This window comes from Fusarium keratoplasticum, chromosome 3 (genome assembly GCF_025433545.1).
Source record: "Fusarium keratoplasticum isolate Fu6.1 chromosome 3, whole genome shotgun sequence".
NCBI classification, from domain to species: domain Eukaryota; kingdom Fungi; phylum Ascomycota; class Sordariomycetes; order Hypocreales; family Nectriaceae; genus Fusarium; species Fusarium keratoplasticum.
In genome coordinates, this window is record NC_070531.1 from 3,039,912 (window position 1) to 3,058,575 (window position 18,664).

General features: G+C 52.3%; 4 protein-coding genes across 4 annotated transcripts; all 4 read right to left on the minus strand.

The window, feature by feature from the left end:
- Nucleotides 1–1,228: 1,228 nt before the first annotated feature.
- Nucleotides 1,229–1,957, minus strand: NCS57_00428800 (uncharacterized protein; the record flags this gene model as incomplete). Its single annotated transcript, XM_053054254.1, has 1 exon — nucleotides 1,229–1,957. The coding sequence occupies one exon, from the start codon at nucleotides 1,955–1,957 to the stop codon at nucleotides 1,229–1,231; it is 729 nt and encodes a 242-aa protein (XP_052916414.1).
- Nucleotides 1,958–3,321: 1,364 nt separating this feature from the next.
- On the minus strand, nucleotides 3,322–6,830 carry NCS57_00428900 (Protein EFR3; the record flags this gene model as incomplete). Its single annotated transcript, XM_053054255.1, has 2 exons — nucleotides 3,322–6,466; nucleotides 6,616–6,830. The coding sequence occupies 2 exons, from the start codon at nucleotides 6,828–6,830 to the stop codon at nucleotides 3,322–3,324; spliced, it is 3,360 nt and encodes a 1,119-aa protein (XP_052916415.1).
- A 2,258-nt stretch (nucleotides 6,831–9,088) lies between these two features.
- Nucleotides 9,089–10,465, minus strand: NCS57_00429000 (FAD-binding-3 domain-containing protein; the record flags this gene model as incomplete). Its single annotated transcript, XM_053054256.1, has 3 exons — nucleotides 9,089–9,838; nucleotides 9,891–10,143; nucleotides 10,194–10,465. The coding sequence occupies 3 exons, from the start codon at nucleotides 10,463–10,465 to the stop codon at nucleotides 9,089–9,091; spliced, it is 1,275 nt and encodes a 424-aa protein (XP_052916416.1).
- Nucleotides 10,466–14,618: 4,153 nt separating this feature from the next.
- On the minus strand, nucleotides 14,619–18,584 carry NCS57_00429100 (uncharacterized protein; the record flags this gene model as incomplete). The annotated part of the gene is made up of 10 exons (XM_053054257.1): nucleotides 14,619–14,764; nucleotides 14,825–14,909; nucleotides 14,967–15,077; nucleotides 15,142–15,543; nucleotides 15,607–15,914; nucleotides 15,980–16,277; nucleotides 16,329–16,382; nucleotides 16,441–16,605; nucleotides 16,676–16,690; nucleotides 16,743–18,584. 10 exons carry the CDS (start codon nucleotides 18,582–18,584, stop codon nucleotides 14,619–14,621), a joined length of 3,426 nt encoding a protein of 1,141 aa, XP_052916417.1.
- Nucleotides 18,585–18,664: the final 80 nt, after the last annotated feature.

The following is an 18,664-nucleotide window of genomic DNA, read 5'->3' on the forward strand; positions in this document are numbered from 1 at the left end:
CGGCTCGCGCTGAATTTTACTTTTGCGGCTGAGACCCTGGATGCCGTGAAAACCCCAACGCCCGCGAGGACACGGCGGTGGAATAGTCGAGACTCAACGGCATCTCTCTGCCCGGTTGGGGGTGTTCACCTCAGCCTTGTGCACAGATCTGACCGAGTTTATGGCTTGGAGATGGCTGCGTAGGGGAGGGGTAGGGATAGGGCTGGTCTGCAGGGCGGCTCAACTCCTTACCGTGGTCATGGGAACCCAAGTTGGAGTTGTTTCCTTCCCAGCTTTCCAACTACCGGAACTTTGATGCTAGCCTCCCAATGTCGAGGCAAGCTGAGATGGGTCAATCGGGTTGAATTCCTCGCCTCAAATCTCGTTCCCGCTCACACTCCCCGATCTAGGGCTTATCGACGGATTTGTTCCCAGCCAGTCCTTCACCCACACTACTCACCACAGTACCGTGCGTGTGTCCCATTCTGCATCATGTGCCATGCCCAGCTCTCCACGTCCCGCTCTGGTGCCAAGTAATCAACAAGCGAGCACCGTAAAAGGCTATGTTGGCGATATCCCGCCCCTTGGACATTGCTCTTCCCGACATCTTGGGTAATCCTGTCGCCACACCACTCAAGGGCTTGTAAGCTTAGCGTGGAGGGGGGGTGTTTGTCGGCCGGGAATGGGCAATGAAAGAAGAGGCTTGGGAGGCGCGTTTGCTTGGGGGGAAGTTTGTCAGGTATGGATGTTGATGGAGAGTGCAGACTCGCGAGTGTGAGTGGTCCACTCGGACATCACAAGACGCCATTGTTGGAGTGCGCGGGATGAAGTCTGTGCTATCGAATTGCGGCTGTTGGTGGGGGATTGCAAGGCTGGATTGGATATTATTCCTCAATATCACATCACTATGAACCCCCAATGCCGCCCTCCTTCAAGCCCGTCTTTTGACAGATTCAGTCAAGAGCATCACCTCATCAGTAGATCTATCACGTCACAGCATCCCGTTCCAGTTGATTCAAGAGTATCGTTATTCAAGTAGATAGTAGTACCGTTGTTAGGCTGTACAGCCAAGATGCATCTATACGCTTAAAAGCAAATCAACCTAGCCAAGGAGGGAATAAACAAAGAAAGCTTCCTCCTTCCGAAACGCCATGCCGCTGCCTAGTTCTGAAATTCATCTGAATAAAAAGCCATAAGGAGAAAATGTTGACAAAAGAAATGAACATGTTGTTGGGGTCTTCCTTCAGACCTAGTCGTCGTCATCCCGGTTATTCTTCCACTGCACCTTGACAACTCCCATCAAGATGCCGATTATAAGAGCCAGCATGAAGAGGAGCGTCAAGCAGAGCGCCACGGCGCACATCTGCAGCTTGCGCCGGCGCCGGGCTCTCGCCGCCGCGACGGGACCTAGCTTATAAGCGCCGCCGACGCCGCCGTTCACGCTGGACCCGGGAGTGCTACTGTAGGGGTTCGGAGACAGCGGCGCCTGCTGTTGCTGATGTTGCTGGTACGCGGCTGGCGCGGGGGCTGCGGGCCAGGGAGTTGGCGCCGACCCGTAGTGCGAGGAGCCCGGCGGCGAGGGGTTGTGGTGATGGGAGAGGACCGGTTCGAGGGGGGAGTAGATTGCCGGCGGCTGGGTTGGGTCGTACGGCGGCGGAGGACTTGAGGGGATGTCGTGGGGGTGGAGGGACGTCGGTGTTGTTGATTGTTGTTGCTGCCATGGTGAAGGGACAGAGTTTGGTGATGATGGGTTGGAGTAGAAGGGTGATCCGGCGTGGGGTGGTGAGTAGGCTTGTTGAGGGAGAGACGAGGAGGATGTTGATGGGCCTTGAGGTTGAGGGATGATGATTTGAGGCGGATTCAGAGTCGGTGTGTTGTGGTTGCTATCGCCAGGTCGGTATGGGGAGTCGTCGGGATATGCGGCGTCTGGTATCGACTGAGATGGGTGACTACCGTGCCGAGGGTCCGAGGGGTCCATGGTGTGAGATTGAGGGTTTTGGAGATGACAAGATGTTAAGAATCGACGTGAAGAAGTGGTGTTTGAACGGCCTCGGGACGCTGCTAATTATTCCGCTGGCGTGATGGAGGTGAAAAGGATGCTTCTGGAATTCGGCCTCTGATCATCTGATTTGTATCGATATCGTCAGGTTATCGCCCATCCATCCTCCAAGTTTTTGGTCGTTTCTCTCGTCGTTTGGGAAAGAAGCCTGATTAGGCCAATGTCGACACAAATCTCGTATAGAAGAAAACTGTTTTCTCTTTTTTCTTGTCCTTCCAAAATAACCCTGTTGTCTCTCTCTCTCTCTCTCCCCTTCTCGGCCTAAACTTGTTCCTTCCTGGTCGTACTCGGCAATAACAACAAATTTGAGGCTGAGCAAACACTGGAATCCCCGCTGTGTGCGTCCCGGCGATCCGATATCTCTTTTCCTTTCGGTTTGGGGTATCACTTGTGTATCACGGAACAAGAGGAAAGAGAAAAAAGATGAACCGAAGGGTTGAAAAAGAAGAGGAGAAGGACCGTAAGATTATGAGCGAAAAATAAACGAGGGCGGGTAAAAGAGAGAGAGAGAAGATGCAAGGTAAGACACCAAGTTTAGCACTGCCACCTTTGAATCTCTTTAACGAGGCCTTTTTTGTCGGGGCATATGATTTCGCCGCCAGCCCGCCGACGGGGGTGGAAGGGAAGAGAGATAGGGGATGGGACTGACCGGGGGAGGAGTGCACTGCCCCCCGGGCTACTGACCGTGGCGCGCCAAGCCCCTGGACAAGGGGTGGCTGGGAGGGTTTCTGTTTATGATAGATTGAATAATGAACGGGTGTTTGATCGTCGGACGGGGATAGAGTCAATGGTATGCTTGTTTAGGTGCTGACTGTGCAAGTTCTTGGATATAAACACCAAGAACAGCATCTCGACTTCAATTCTGCTTGGCGGCATACACCTCACCCACGCAGACTCGCAAATAAACATCATCTGAAACGTGCTCGACCCTTGCAAGGCTGCAGGATTTCGAGAGACGATCCTCTGCAGGGATTCACTTGGCAAAAGCTACTCTGCTCCAGATTAGAACCATCCATCTACCGCTTCATTCGCTACGTTGCTGCCTTCACCGCGAATCATGGTCCGCCTAATAAGAATCGCGGATCCATTTGACGACCAGGATACAATGCATCACCGTCAGAGTGGATAGGGAACCTTTTCCATTTTGTCTTTCATAACTCTCAAAAACAAATCACACGCGCCTGTCGCTACTCTACATGTTAAAAACAACTATCGCTATTACGTATTGTCCTCGGCCACCTCCTCTTCCAACATCTCCAAATAGTACATACGTGTCTCTCCCCCTAATACGGCGGCCTCGTCACGTTACCCAAGCTTCCCTCGCTCGGCCGGCTATCGATCCCTCGAAGGAGATCCTGTAGATCCATCGTCTTTGTGTTCTGCGAACGAACCGATTTGGGCCGTGTGCCGTCACCTCCCCGGCTGTAAAGGCTGTGTCTACCCGACTTGGCCGGGTCATGGAACGATGCTTCGATCGACTGGATAGGGCTTCTCTTTCCTCCCAGCAAACTCACGTTGGGCAGAGGTGGCACAGGAGGAACCGACTCGTCATCCTCACTCTTCTCGTCGTGGAGGTTGGGTGGCCCTCCGAGGGGAGGGTGCGCACCCAGGGGTCCTCCTCGACGGGTCGTAGCCGTCGCCGGCCTCTTCGTTGGACTGATTGCCTCATCGGTCTGTGTAGCCGGGTTAAAGCTGATCTCTGAAGGACTGTAGTCGTAGCTGACCATGCTGTCTCCGCTGTCGTCGTCGCCGGCGAGTCCAGCTGTCTTTGGAGGAGGATTTCCAGACAGAACAAGCTTGAGCTGCTCCACCGAGGCTACGGTGCCACCCCGGTTTGATACGGAGAGGGCTGGCGAGACCGCACTCCGCATACTGCTCTTGCGAGGCTTGGTGGGCGTTCCGTCCCGATCCCGCTCACGGAAAGCATGCGACGAATGAGGCCTCATTAGGTTATACTGGCTACCGTATGGTGACACGGGTCCATTGTTACCGTTGCCATTGATGCCGTTAGTGTTTACCGTGAGGTGGCCTCGCTGTGTTACTGAAGTCCCAGTCTTGGATCCTGAAAGGGACTCCGATTTTCCAACCGATGCCATCATGGCTACGGCCGCGTCTCTGGACCAGTCTGTCAGCATCTGCTCGCGGAATACGGCCGGCAACTCGGTATCGGGCTCGGGTGCTGTCGTGGTCATTGTCGAGCCGAGAATCGGACCGGAGAGTCCTCGGGCTGGAGAGATGGCAGGGCTGCCAGGGGGTGTTTGGATGGTTTCATGGTAGTTGGCGGCGACACACTCCACGAGAGAGCTCCGGTCGTCAAATGGCAAAAGCTCCTCTCTCTCCAGGGCGACTGCATCCCATTCTGGGTGCGGCCGTGTCTCTCCAGGGAATCCGACAATGTCGGTCGAAGGAGGTGGGATATGGATACCCTCGATCCAGAACCCCTTGCTTCTGCGTCGCACCACCTCGTTTTGGATAGCTCGTCCGACAACTGACGCCTCAAAGTCAAACTTTTCTGTGAGGGCCCAGAAGTACCCGTGGCAAAGGGCCGCTATCCGCACCTTGTGCAGAGGTGTGTCAATCTCTTGGATGTCTTCTTGCAACCGATAGATCATGGGAAGACCGTGTCGCACCGCGTTCACTCCCAACTTGAAGGCAAGCTTGGTGAGGAGAATGTGAAGCATCACCAGATCGTTCTCGTACTCGTAAAACTGCAAAGCATTATCGTAGATGACAAGATGTAGCAGTGGCAGAAATTGTGAGTGTCGAGTCTTTGAGGCTCGTTCTTTGTTATGGGAAGCATTCGAAACTGCACGGCGGGTACCAGCAGCGGACAGCTCTCGGTTGATCTTGATGGATGATCGAGAACGCGGAAGGGTCTCATCAACTGCGATCTCATCTGCGACAGTCGCTTCTCGGTCAAGCCAGGTGATAAGAGCGTCCATGTAAGCTTTGCGGACATGGCCATCTGGATCACGCAGGAGCCAGTGAGTGCCCTCCCAGACATGGATCGGCACAGGGTTTCGAGACAAGGCCATGTTGCCGGTGAGCTTCTTCTGGGGATTGGCGACTAGAAGAATAGCCTTGATGACGTGGAGAGCGGAGGCTCTGCCCGCGCTGAGGGAAAAGTAGTGATCGAGCTGTTGGCTTTCAGACAATTCGATATTCGACGCGCCTGGCCCGGCCTCTCCAGTCTTTTCACCTCCAGGCGAGGAGCTGGTGCTGGACGATCGTGATGGCTTCAGGCGCAGGATGACGGCGGTAATCATGTCCGAAATTTGGTCGGCGTAGTAGACATGAGTCGCAAGATCGCCGATGCAGAGCTCAAGCCTGCCCAGAAGATGCTTGGTCTTCTGGCGCACAGGTTGGTCGGGTTCTGTGACAGCGTCACCATCATCGCTCTGGCTGGCGGGGCTCCTTAACCGCAAGAGCTTCCTCATCTGCTTGATTAGACCAAGGAGAACATCCATAACACTCAACCCAATGAGGTTCACGTCAGACCGGAGAAGAGAGCTCATCATGGTGGTCAACGCAAGTTGCTGATCAAGAGTCGCGTCCTGAATGGGAATTCGGAGAAGAGTATCCAGCGCGGCTACGAGAATGATGTATCGGTCTTGTACGGGAGTCCACCGCGAGATGATGCTGTAGATGCTGATGGCCCAGCCGCCATCTCGTTCTCGGTCGTTGTGAACGTCAACGACTGATTCACCCTGGCTTACACGATTCTGAATAAACCGCAAAAGGGAGACGGTTGCACCGTGGATCTGCGATCGGTTCGGAACAATGAAGATGCTCTTGAGGCATTGCATAGCCAAAACTCCAACTTCTTCTTCGGCAAGCTTGTCGACATCGCCGGCGGTTCCAGCGAGGGCAACGGGATTCGGGTCGCCGGCGGTATCGACGGTCGCAACAGTAGCAATGCTTGTCCTACGCCTCAACTGCTTTTCCGTATCAACCTTTTCCTCCGCTTCGACTCGCTGCTGCAAAACTTCGAGGAAATCGGGTGTGTCGGACCACAAGTTGTCGAGAATTCGAGGCATTATGACATCCATTTGGCGACCGGTGATGGAAGAAAGGGCGTCGGCGGTGGAAATACTGCGAATGGCCTCGAGGCCTGCGCTTCGCCAGCGCACCTTGACGGGGCTGCTGAGGGACTCCTTGCCAGGCGCAAGGTGGGTGGATGCGAGCTGAGCGTAAAGGCGAACGATGTCTTCGTACTGGTGAAGGAAGGCCTGATCGGCGGACAGGAGAGCGGCATCGTGAAAATCGCAGAAGGCCTCGAAAGTAGGGAGAGAGGATTCGATCATGGTAATGTCTTCGGATCGTAGAACGGTATCGAGTACCTTGAGAACGAAGGGAGCAATGAGGACGGCATCTTTGTGGAGCTTTTCGATGAGAGCTGCGAGGATCTGAAGGGTGACCTGAACATTTCTGCGAAAAGGGGCAGGTTAGCATTGGAGTACGGCGGATGTGAAGGGAGGGTTTCAATCATGACAGCGAGATGGACGACCTGCATGGCAGTCCATCATGTGCATGGATGCGGATGCGTCGGTACCCGACATGAGGGTGATGCGACATACCCGATGCGCAAACGCCAGACATCACTGGCTGTCTTCTTCTCAAGGAAGGCACCAATCTTTTGGATCTTGGAGCGTCGGCTGGTAGCATAGTAGAGGAGGTAGCTGAGCTCGCTGCTGTTGGGCTTGACGTCGACGGCGCCCTTGGTGGTCCTGGGATAGCACTTGAGAACCAGGACCTGGTGTTTTGGTCGACACTTTTGCTGGATGGCGTTCATCGCGCTCGCGCTCCGGCTGAGCTCGGCCCCGTGATGCTGTAAGAGTCGAGCTGGGAGCGATCGAGGAGATGCTGGGAGGCACGAGGACGCGGACGCTGGCGTGAACGAGCTGGAGCGGTGGACAAGATTAAAGATGGGAGAGAGGGCGACGACGCGGCGAAGGAGGCTGGCGGTGATTTACTCGGCAGGACAGTAAGCATGGGGGGTCAACTGGGGATGGACCTGGAAGGTATAGACTTTTTGGGGACGGGAGGGACGGAGGCTGGAAGTACCCGGGAGGTACCCACTGTTTTTTTTTCTTTTCAGCCCAGCGCAGCGGAATGGGAAAAGGGAGCGAGAATCAGCGACAAGGATCTTTGTTGTTGTTGGTGATGATTGCGCCTGTTAATTTCCCATGTCTTTTGCAAGTAATCGCTAGTATTTTAACCTGATTCTCTTGGGCATTTTCCCAGACTATCAGAACCCATTCCCTGTTGATACCGGAGCCTGGGTACGTGGCCGCCCCTTAAAGCTCATGTACACTCTGTCCTTGTCCGTGCCTCTTACTTCAGGGGTTCTCTTTTCGGGTTCAGCGGGTGGCCGCACCTCGAGGACGGCGGGAGGTACCACCAAAGTACCTTCTGAGCGGACCTGGACCTTTCCCCCTGTCTTTGGACCAAGGCGACGGGAACTCTCTGTTCTTTATTTACGCCTGCTTTCAATCTAATTCATCTCAGCCATCTTTGATCTATCTATCTCGTATCCGTCGCGACATTGTGGTTTATGCTTGTCTCTCAATTGCATATCAGCTGTGACCGGATCGCCGGGCGAGTGACGCAATTGTTGCCATCGTCCCCCAAAGACCCTCACGATCAGCATCATCGTCATCATCGTCACTGGCAGCCAACTGTGTCCCCCAAACGCCTCTAGCTCACAGTCTCCCCCCTCCATGACCTTACCGCTAGAGCCCTTCACCCACACACCAACTCTCTGACTGAGGCTGCCATCGTGTCGTGTCGTTCGGGGACGCTGGCTGGTGGCGTGGCTTTCTTTCCCCGACTTTGCTTGGCGCCCGGCTTTGACAGTGTCTCTGTCTCACTCTGCATCAAGGTACCCGCGTTCAACTTGTCTTTGCAGAGAGAGAGAGACATGAGGGTGGAGCGCAGCTGTTGTTGAGAAGAGGTGATGTGGTGATGCAGGTGAATTATCGGAGCCCATTCGCGCGGTCCAGGCATGACAGAGCGACTCGCGCTGGAATCAATGCGTGTCATGATCCTTCACCGTCATTCATGAGCGAGCAACGGTTCCAAGTGGCTGCTCTGGTCCCCCAACAACCGTTTGCGACCGTGCTTTGGACCCTGTCATCATCACCGCTTCCACCAAGACAGTCGATGCTTGTGTCTTAGCTTGCGAGTTGTGCAGAATACGCCTCCTCAAAAGGTCATGATTTTCCGCTCCTTGGTCTTGGGGCGTGTCAAATGCAGGACAGAAAGAGGATCTCCAGTGCATCGGTGTTGTAACCTTGAATACTCTTGGCCCAGCTCGCGCGCAGTATTTGTCCCATTTGTCGAATCCGGAATATCAAGTCCGTCCGTGCCTTGGTTCGAGGCTCAAGGCCACAGGGTAGACTATCTCAGTTCTCCTCATGCAAGTCACCTCATCTTCACCGCATTCCGCTCTTGGACCACGTTTTTACCCCAACAACTCCACGTCACCTTGTGTGCGCTTCTGTGCAGTCTGTGTGCTCTACTGCCTATTCGTTCTCGACCAGCCAGAGCTGCCGGTCCCTCTCGGCCGCTTCCGCTCCCATTTTGTGGCTCCACTCGGCCATGATGCCTTTGACATTACCCGTCACGATCCGTCCAGAGCCGGAGGTTTTCGTGGCCGGCTGCTCCGCCCTATTTTGCCGGGTTCAATCCGGACGAGGAACCTGTGCCTCTTTGGCGCGCATGCATACAATTTGTGCACTTGTTGATGACTGGCTTTCAGCCTTTTTTGCCTGCGCAGAGACATTCCGACTTTGACCGGTCTTTTTACGCCCGAGGTATCCGTGGTTGACCCTGGTGACTTGATTGCCTCTTCTGACACTCTGAACCGGGTGCCGAGTTGCCGCATCTGGGGATATTTGAGACGGTTCCCATTATTCAACCTAACTTCCAAGATAGAGACACGGCAATAGTTTCGCCAACGCATGGGGAGCATGTCGCTAATGCTAAACTGCTGCATATGCAAACTCACAGCTAACACTGTCATTTTACCCTCTGCGCTACCTGTTGAGTCTAACCTTCTAATCCCAGCAAAGCTTCATCAACCTCCTTCTGAATGTCATAGTGATACATCCAATTTGACTTTTTGCCCTTGGTTCTCTTGACCCTCTCCTCAATCTCCCTGTCCACGGACAACCCCTCGGCCGCAATCTCCTTGTTTATGCCAGCGTACCAGTCCAGAACGTCGTATAGTTCCCCGTAGTGCGGCGAGCGGATCTTGTCGTATAGCTCCAGGGCAACCTTGATACCCCTGCCTCGCTTCCACGCCCATTCAAGCGTCTTGGACAGCGCGTACACGTCCTCAAGTGCAAATCCAGCACCCGCACCGAAGGCTCCCGATAGAGGATGGGATGCGTCTCCGATGAGGGCCACGGAGTCCAGAGCAACCACACTCTCTAGCCGTGGTCCTGAGAAGAGCGCAAACTCCTGAGTCTCTCCTTGCTTAGCCGCCAATTGAACAACCTGTCGCACAGGCTCACAGAACTCGTCATACTCGTGGACGAGTGTGTTAAAGTCGAATGGCCGACCCCAGCTGACGTGCTCTTGGCCCTCGGAGGGTCGGCTGATGCGTGCCGTGACCTCAAAGTCGTCATCACCAAGTGGGCTCGTGAAGACGTATCTTCCGCCGAGGTTCTGCCAAAACACTGAGGACTCGGGGATGGTACCCAGAGCTTTGACATCCGACTTGCTGACGATGGTGCGATATGCGGATTGTCCATTGTATTTGATTTTGTGAGAGGGGAATGTGAAGGAACGGACAACCTGTTTTGTTAGCAGCTGACCTATTGTTGAGCACACCAAGTGAGTTACTTACAGATCGGATGCCGTCCGCAGCTACAAGGAGGTCAACTTCGTCGGTGTGTCCATCTTCGAAACGGATGAGAACTCTTCCACTGGGAAGCTTCTCGATGTCCACCAACTTCTTGGAAAGTTGGATCCGGGACTGGTCAACCTCCTTGAGGAGGGCGGCCTGCAACTTTGCTCGCCTCTGCCGACAGCTGAGTTGGCTCTTGGGAGTGTCTGCTGGATGAAGGCTCTGGTCTAGCAGTTCACCGGTCCTCCCGTTGCTGGTATGGTTAGCACTTGGCATATTATTTCTTTGGAGGCTGTAACTAACCGGTATTGTCCGCTAATGCCTGACGGTGCCCTGAAGAAGTCATTGGGCTGGATGTTCTTGGCCGCTCCATTCCACTCAAGCATTTTCCAAGTATGCAGTTGCAGGCTGATACCACCCCCGGTCTCACTGATCTCGGGCTTCTTCTCATACAAAGTCCAGTCCACGAAGGGAAGCTTGGCGAGTGCAATGGCTGCACCTAACCCTCCTGGGCCACCGCCGATGATGGCGACCCGGAGACGACCGGCGCCGTTGGCATGGTTCTTCACAGCCATGGTATGGGGTGTAGTTGCGGTTGCTGGAGCTTGGACACAATTGGACGTCCGAGCAAAGTGTTTGCATATGCCTTGCCGATCACGGACCAGAGCTAAGAAAGCTTGGAAAGGGCATTGTGACACTTTTATAAAGCTTATCTGACGACAATCGGCGTCCTCCATCATCGGATATCGATGAGGCCATTTCAGCCGTATTGCGCCATCAATCCGGCGGATTGGCAATCCCCAGATAGCGGCTGCAGAGGATTCACTCCCGACGCAGAGTGGGTAAGAAATTCACAATCAGTGGGTCGTGCTGAATAATTAAAGAGGTTTCGGGAAGTGGGATAATCGAATAGTGGCCAAGAAGAGTATCTGTTTCGACGTGGGATGCGAGGTTGAGCGGTTATGCGGCTCTTTGCTTTTGGACTACCTCAGACCACTTCTGGTCGCGAATAAGAGGGTTAAAAGACGCCATTCCGATCATGTCCGAAAGGGCTGCTAACGTAGGGCTTTTGGCCTTTTCTCGCTGATGCTCACATTCTCTTCTTGCACTTATTCTGGAATGAACTTCCGAGAAGTTAGAGCAGAGGTAAAGGTGCACCTAGCCTTAGGTTTACAGCCATGCCTCGATCGAGAAACAGTTTAAATTAACGGAAGGAGGACTGAAGAAACCAGTCGAGCTTTATGGACAATGCCCACGGAAACACTAACTCAGTTCTCAGCATCGATAAAGGCGCCACCCAGCCGTCCGGTTTCTGGACGACTCTAGGTCGACTGCATCTTGCCCTGGCTTAGGGACTACTATCTACTGGTTAGGAGGTGATTTTGGACTTTTAGAGCTTGATAACTTGCCTAACTGAATGACTACGCAAGGCTAAACTGGGTTCTGAGCAAATCTGTTCACGGCAACTCATGATGTACGGATGGATCATAAATCAGCAACTCTGAGGTTCATATTACATATATTAAGAATTTTTTAACTGCAGGTACTTGCTCAGATCCGGCATACTGTGATCCTGTTCTTTGCTATGATAGCTTGACTATAGGGTTGAACGTTGAGAACGTCTTGAGTTTCACGAAAAACGACTAAACGATACAGAATAGCGGCTCAGTGAAATACATAAACTTCCTTGGAGAAAGAAGAAAGAAAACAAACGTGATTTTGGTGACTTCTCTTCACATATCTAGGGTGGAGAAGGGTCAAGCACAAGAGCAAAGAAAAGCGAAATGGGCTTGAGGGATCTTAACTTAACCTGATTTGATTGTAAATCGAATTTAAATCGAATGAAAATCGAATTGAAATCGAATTTCAAATGAATCTAAAATCGCATGATGCGTTGCCTTAGTCTAGGGAGATCATGAGAGATGCTTGACAGATAATCATAGAGCCTGATCCTAACCAACCTCAATGCCATTGAGGAGTGATCATACTAGGAAGTACATTCTAGTTTTATTAGACCATCCTAACCTACTGAAATGCAACTGTTCAGCAATAACAATCTAAAACGATAAGGCTTCCGGGTAGCAGCAAGGAATGATCATTATGCGCTGGAGAGGAGGAACTGCGTTGTAGTGGAGAAGAGGTGCCTGGTGAAACTACAGCGGCCCTGAACTAAACACGTCGAATTTTGTTTGTCAAAATTTTCCCTCTCCTCAAAAACCCAGTGCCATATCCAACTGAAGCTCGAGGTTGAGGTTAATAGAGTTTTGACCAGTATAGACAACAGTATGTCCGCCTACCCCTGAGACTAGAATTAGAAACAACTCGAGGGCCAAAGAACCCAGCGTATAGTCTGCCAAAACTGATACGGCGATGGTGGACCAACACCCATGAGTGCTTCTGGGGGCGGCTATGCGTGACTAGCGTTGTGCTAACTCCAACACCTACCTGTCTTGACTGCAGCTTGGCATTCCAGCCAGTCTATCCCATGATCAATCTTTGTGCGAGAAATTTTGAGGCTCTGCTGCATGTGCTATTGCCGTATTATGAGTAACTTGATAAGAAAACACGCCGACGAAATGACACGGGCTGTGGGTTTCAGGTAGCCCCTTAAAGGCAAAGCAGCACTTCTGGAGTCTGGGTTCCAAGGACAACTGAAAGGCGTGCGAATGGCGTTAACATCGCCCTACGCCGCACCTGTGAGGCAATCTCTGTCAGCTGAGTCTGACCGGAATCTTGCAGATTGGCATGGGTACAGGGTTGTCGCTTTGCAAGTACTGCGCACTGTCTATCAACCAACTCGACGTTGGTAAGCAGTAAAGCAAGGCGATGAGGAGGCCAGAGACAAGGCGCTAGAAAGTGCAAACAAGGCAGACATGGCTGGCAAACTCGACCAGACCTGCAGCTGGTCGAGGACAAGGGCTAGGACACCCAATACGAGATATAAATACCAAAGGGAGTGTTACACCTCGCGGCAAGCTGCAGGAATTAAGAGTAGTTGACCGGAACAGGCAGTGTCTTTGATTGCTCATGACGGCAGCTTGCATATCTCCAGTTGCAGGAGGCCGTCCAACAAGTGACAAAGAGGGAAATATACTGTATACTTTTTTTTTTTCGTGTTACCTCACCTCAGTTTACACCGCCTCAATGCACATTTTTTTTGTTGCCTCACGGTCGCCTCGTCTACCTAGGCAGAATCAGGCTCTCGCACTGATCATGCTACGCACCACCTGACGATTATATCAAGGCGAGCAAACCCCTCTTCTCGATTGCTTTCTTTGTCTCTAGTCGTTTTTTCTTGTCAGTATTTCTTTGTTCCGCCTCCTCTCCCCTCAGCTCAAGTCACGTATCAAGATCCTTGCGTCATCATCACGCTTTCGACCAACCCCCCCCTGACAGAAACCTTTCAAACCCCTGCACGCACACACACGCTCACTCAGTCGAGAGCGCCCGCAAAAAATGTGTAACCAGACGGAAACGAGAGAAGAGTGCTGCTGCTGCGGAACAACAACGTCCAAGCTGGAGATTGAGAGCTGTGCCCTGAGACTGCAGGAGCAGGCGTTCCAGAGCAGGTCCAACAACCCCGGCGGCCGCTGCTACGGCGTGGCCACGACGTCCAACACGATTGTCGTCACCTGCTCCAGCTGCGCTGAGATGCAGCGTGGGGGGAAGCACGAGGCTCATCACGGCCGCGATGACTTTGGGGGGTTTGGTCGGAGAGCGTGAGAGGGCTTTTATCTGGTTTCCTTGAGGGTTTGGTATCAGCGGGAGGCGAAATTGTCAAATTATGGGCTTGGTTTGAGGTGTACAACTACTGGGAGGAGGATACGGGTTTAATTTGCAATGCTTGACTTTGTTACTGACAATGCTCGACGAGTTCGTTCTGCTGACGCCATCACTGGCGGAGCGTCGAAGCGATCTTGAGCAGTCACTGGGGAACCATGGGCGCATATTTCCAAGAAGCTTGTTTAACTTTTTTTCGATTTGCCAAGATGAACATGGATCTTATTTGTCCACTCCTACCGAACATGCCGATGTGAAATCTGCAACAGCAATGAGGTTGCTGCAACTATAGCTTCTTGCCTATAATTGACCGGATATACGTAGCCTTAAATAGGCAGCTAAAATAAGAAAGTTACAAGCTACTGCGTAGGAATGCTCATCACCAACCTCTGCACCTTTGTCACACCGCAAGGTGCCCGGCACCTGAGGCATCTCGACATCCTGGCACGGTTGCCAAGATGATCCGCCTCACACCGACAACCAACGTCGCATCCACAAACGAAACCTTCTCTGCGAAGCGACTGCCCATAACAGGCAGATTGGGGTTCAAGGAAAAAGTAGTCTCTATCGCGTGCTCCGGCGGAATGCCGGCCAACTTACGGAGACTTGTGTGTGACGCGGGGTTCCTGATCAACCTGGTTTTTGTCAGCCGCGTGATGAGGAGGTTGGTCAGAATCACACGACCTGTCGACTTCACATGGCCGGCTTGTTGCCTACGAAAGGCGGCGGTGTCTTCAAACGCTGGCTACGGTCAAAAATAGGAGAAATGTGCTTCAAGTACAAATGGTTAGTATGAATGCTATGCGCCTACATAAGAAATGCACTTATCAAGTCTGATGTGTAGGAGGACAAGCTTGTGTTTACGAGTAGGAAAGCGGAGAATCTAGGGGGTTTATGAACAGGTTTGCGAAGCGGCCTTGTATCAAAAGCTCAAATAAAACCCCATCCTCAAACACTACATTCGTTTGTCTTGATCTTCCGTGGCTTTACGTGCTCGTTCCAGTAGTCCCAGCACTTGTGCCATCGCCTGGCAACACTCTCTGAAAACAGGGCAATAGAGGCCACGGGAATGAAAAATGTGAAGGAAGCAAGAACTGAATACGTTTGTCAGTCTTCTCCGGGGAAAGCCTCAGAATATAGTCCAAGGAACTTACAAATGACGATGAGGGCCCAGTTGGGGGCCTGTTGAAAGGATGTGACATCCAATGCGAAAAGCGATGAAAGGAAGGAAAGTGGTAGCTATAGATGGCCTATTAGCACGGGATTATTCTGGCTGATAGCGACAAGGGGACCTACGAACAGAATGGTGACGACGGTAAAGACCAACATGGTCCTTCCTTGTCTCGCAGCTTGTCGAGACTGTTCGTTCGCCGTTTCGGTCTCAACCAGGTTCAGAGTCGTATTTACCTGTGTCTCCAATATTAGATTCCTGCATAACCGACCACCTGGTGGAACGAGGGACTTTGCTTACGCTCTCCTGTACTCGCCTGGCGACATTTTCCAACTCCTCAATGTCTTTCCAGAAGTAGTGTGCTGTGATGCCAGTAGAACTTTCAGGGTTGCCAGCCATGTCCTCTTGAACTGTCAGCTGAAAATTAACAATGCTCCGTAGAATGTTGAGTTCATCGCGGATGTCTTTGACAGAACAAGCCAACTCTGAGGCGTTTGTGAGAACCGTTTCCAGATCGTCAGCGTCATCTGTTGTCAGTGACTTTGCTTCATCAGTTGCTTCATCAGGTGCGTCTTTCCTCGGTTGATGAATCTTTCCCGTTATCGCGTATCTCGTCCGGTCATTATGAGAGGGTGTTGTTTCAGGCTTGCCGCGACCGCACAATTTGTGAAAGTTTTCGAACAATTTCTTCTCTTTTCTGGCCTGCAGAGACGGCAAAGTTTAGTATGTCTCAATAGAAGTTCAAACTAGATCTGTTAGACGAACAATGAGATTGACAGAGTCGGAGAAAATCTGGCGAATGGAACGAGTGGAACGCTCTTTTCTCACGTCCTGGCTCCTGGAACTTGAGCTGTCGTTGTGCTGCGCAATGCCCCCCTCGGGACTGACTCGCTTCCTCTCGTACGCATCCACACAATAGTTGGCAATGAGGGTGGCTATGTGAGCTGCCAAGGTCAACTGAGGTGATGCCTCTCCGACCCTCTCCTGTGTCGAAGGATGATTCAAAAAGTCCTTTGGCAAGTCATCCTCTTGGGTTCCATCGATGGGATGCGGTGTGGCAGTGATAATCCATTCTGGAGGCATGTCATGAGCAGATGAACCAAGGAAAGCTCCCAAAGAGCAATTCTGCAACACCTACCATCCAGGATGGTCCAAATCCAAAGTTGCTTGACTCGTATGAGAGTCCAGGCGTTGAGAGATTCTCCTTCTCCCCCCCTCAAGTATTCCGTGACAACCTGTGTCTTGTTGCGGACATCTTGTTCTTCTTTAGAGGCTGAGTCTGACGCAAAATGATAATATGCCTCATCTAGAGTAGCAGATTGATGGAGAGCATCTTCTTTGTAGACCTCCAGAAGCTCCTTGTATGAAGCCTCTCTCTGCCTCGATTCGTCCGAGTCCTTGACGACAACGTTCTTGGAGAAGGAAAGATACGGAAACTGGTTACTTTGTTAGTTCCGAGAACATCCGGAATTTGATCAAACACTCACATAGGCCGCCGAGGCCCTGAGTGGTCTCGGTCCATGGCTTTCCTTGGTTGGCTCCTTATTGTTAGTAGCTTCTCGGGATTGGACGTCGTGTCTGGGGCATTCTTCTCCTCACGGTGTCATGTTCGTCGCCCCGCTTGGCTACGTATAAAGGCCTCATGAATCGTGAAGCAGATGTCCCATCGGGAACTTGAACCCAGCTGCTGCGGAAGAATGAGGCAAGGCTCTGAGTCTCTTCAGGAGAACATTTAGCCCCTTTCAAGACCCTTTTCACAAGATCCTGTATGATGTTAATACTCGCTCACTTTGTACGCCTTTCTGGATAGTAACTTGTAAAACGAAGTACTTACCTCCATCCAAACAATCTGTGCCTGTTTAGTTCCCGTTAGCCCTGGCCTTTCTAATGGAAGAACTCACATTAGTCACTGGCAGGTGAACCCATTTGAGCCGTGTCTCATCGTCCTGTTGAGCAGAAGAGCCCTTGGACTCGGCCCAGGGATGGCTAAACCATCTATTCATTGTGTCCCGAGCAATTCTTGTTGGGCCTTGGCCGTAAATCACTTCCTGTACCGACCGCGAGTGCTTGATCCATCTGATTCTACCCTGCTGGCCTCCAGTTCGGCGTGTAAAGAACTGGGTGATGGTAGCCTGAAATTTGGGTAGAACGTCATCCACTCCGTCTCGCGGCTTTGGCGGTTTGAACAAACTTCGCCTGTGGGTCTCTGCTAGGGTAAAGTCGTTGAGGTAGTTTTGCATGTCGTGTAGGATCGGGTTATCATGGTCTGGCTTGCTCTTATGAGATTCAACACCGCGATTCTTGGGTGTGGACTTCTTGCCCTCCGTCTTCTTTGGCTTGGTCTCTCGTAATTCCTTTGCGAGCCTTTCAGCTTTTGTGATAGGACCAAGGCCCTCTGTCGCGGGGAAGTTGTCGACGAGCAACCCGAGTGCCCAGGGCAGCCGTGAGCGAACTGCCCACTCAAATGCGCTCGGTCTCTCGGCGCTGGCCTGGTCAAAGACATTCTCCGGCACCAGGCTTGTCACTAGCATTTGAAATATCTTGTGTCGTTTGGTGTTTTGTGCAGCCCATCCTAGAGCTTCCCTCTGCATCTTCTCCTTGATAAGACGGTCGAGTAAGAGGCTCGCAAAAGCGCCAAGCGGACCTTGTTCGCCGGCTCTCAAGTCGAGTTCGAGGTCATCAAATGCAGACGCTCCATTGTGGTCTGCCATCAGAAGAACTTTGGGATCCGTATAATTGGTGAGAGTTTCGATAATAACGAGCTGACCGGACTCGACAGCGTAGTGCAGGGCTGTCCGTCCAGCACAGTCTTGGGCATCGCCACTGGCATCGGCTTTGCATAGGGCCTTGACGCCCTTCTCGAAGCAATCCTCACACGCGACCATGAGCGGCGTTTTCTGTTCCTCGTCGCAGACGTCAAGGTGATGGGATGTGTTTGGCTCTTTCAATCCTTGGATGTGCTCGATCAATGTATCCATCATCTTCTCATTTCTGGATTTCACCGCCACCATCAACGGCGTCCAGCCATCGTCGTCCTTCGCATCAATATCTGCCCCCTTTCCGAGAAGGAAAGTGACCATCTTTGTACTGTCCCGCCAAGTGGCCCAGTGCAGGGGGGGCCAGCCGAGGGCTGTTGACCTTTGATTGAGAAGGCTGGGATCTTTTTCGAGCAGGGTCCCAGCTACCTCTACCTTGCCGTACATGCTAGCCATATCAAGAGGACTTCTCCCGTCTTTGCTCGTGGCTTTGGGGTCGGCTCCAGAGCGCAGTAACGTCTCAACCACTTCTTTGCGTCCCTTCAAGCATGCGAAATGCAGCGGTTTCCATCCGTCATCGTCGCTCACGGAAATGCCAGCGCCTCCTCCAAGCAATTTCTCGACCACTTTTCCAAAACCATTTTCTGCTGCAAGGTGGAGAGCGGTCTTGTTTTCGGCACTTGGGCAAGGAGTGTTGACCATCTTCCTCAACTGGTCCCAGTTGCTTTTCAGCTTGTCCATGGCGTCATCGTCATGTTCTGCATTCAAAAGCAGTTCATATAAAGGATTTTGACCTGGATCATCCTTGTGGTCATTTGTGTCGTCGCCGTCATCTCCATCGTTGTTGGATGATTTGGTGTTGGTATTATCTGCTCTAGGATCGGGCGCCCCTGTTGTTTGCGGTTGTTTCTCTTGCTCTCCAGTAGACTGGACCACTTCTTCACTGGCCTGGGCTTGTTCGAGAGCAGAATCCCATTGTTGCGACATGATCAGAGGCGGTCACTGGCAGCTGGGGTTCGCGGAGGAAGGCCAAATGATGAGACTTCAAAATATCGTTTCCAATGGGG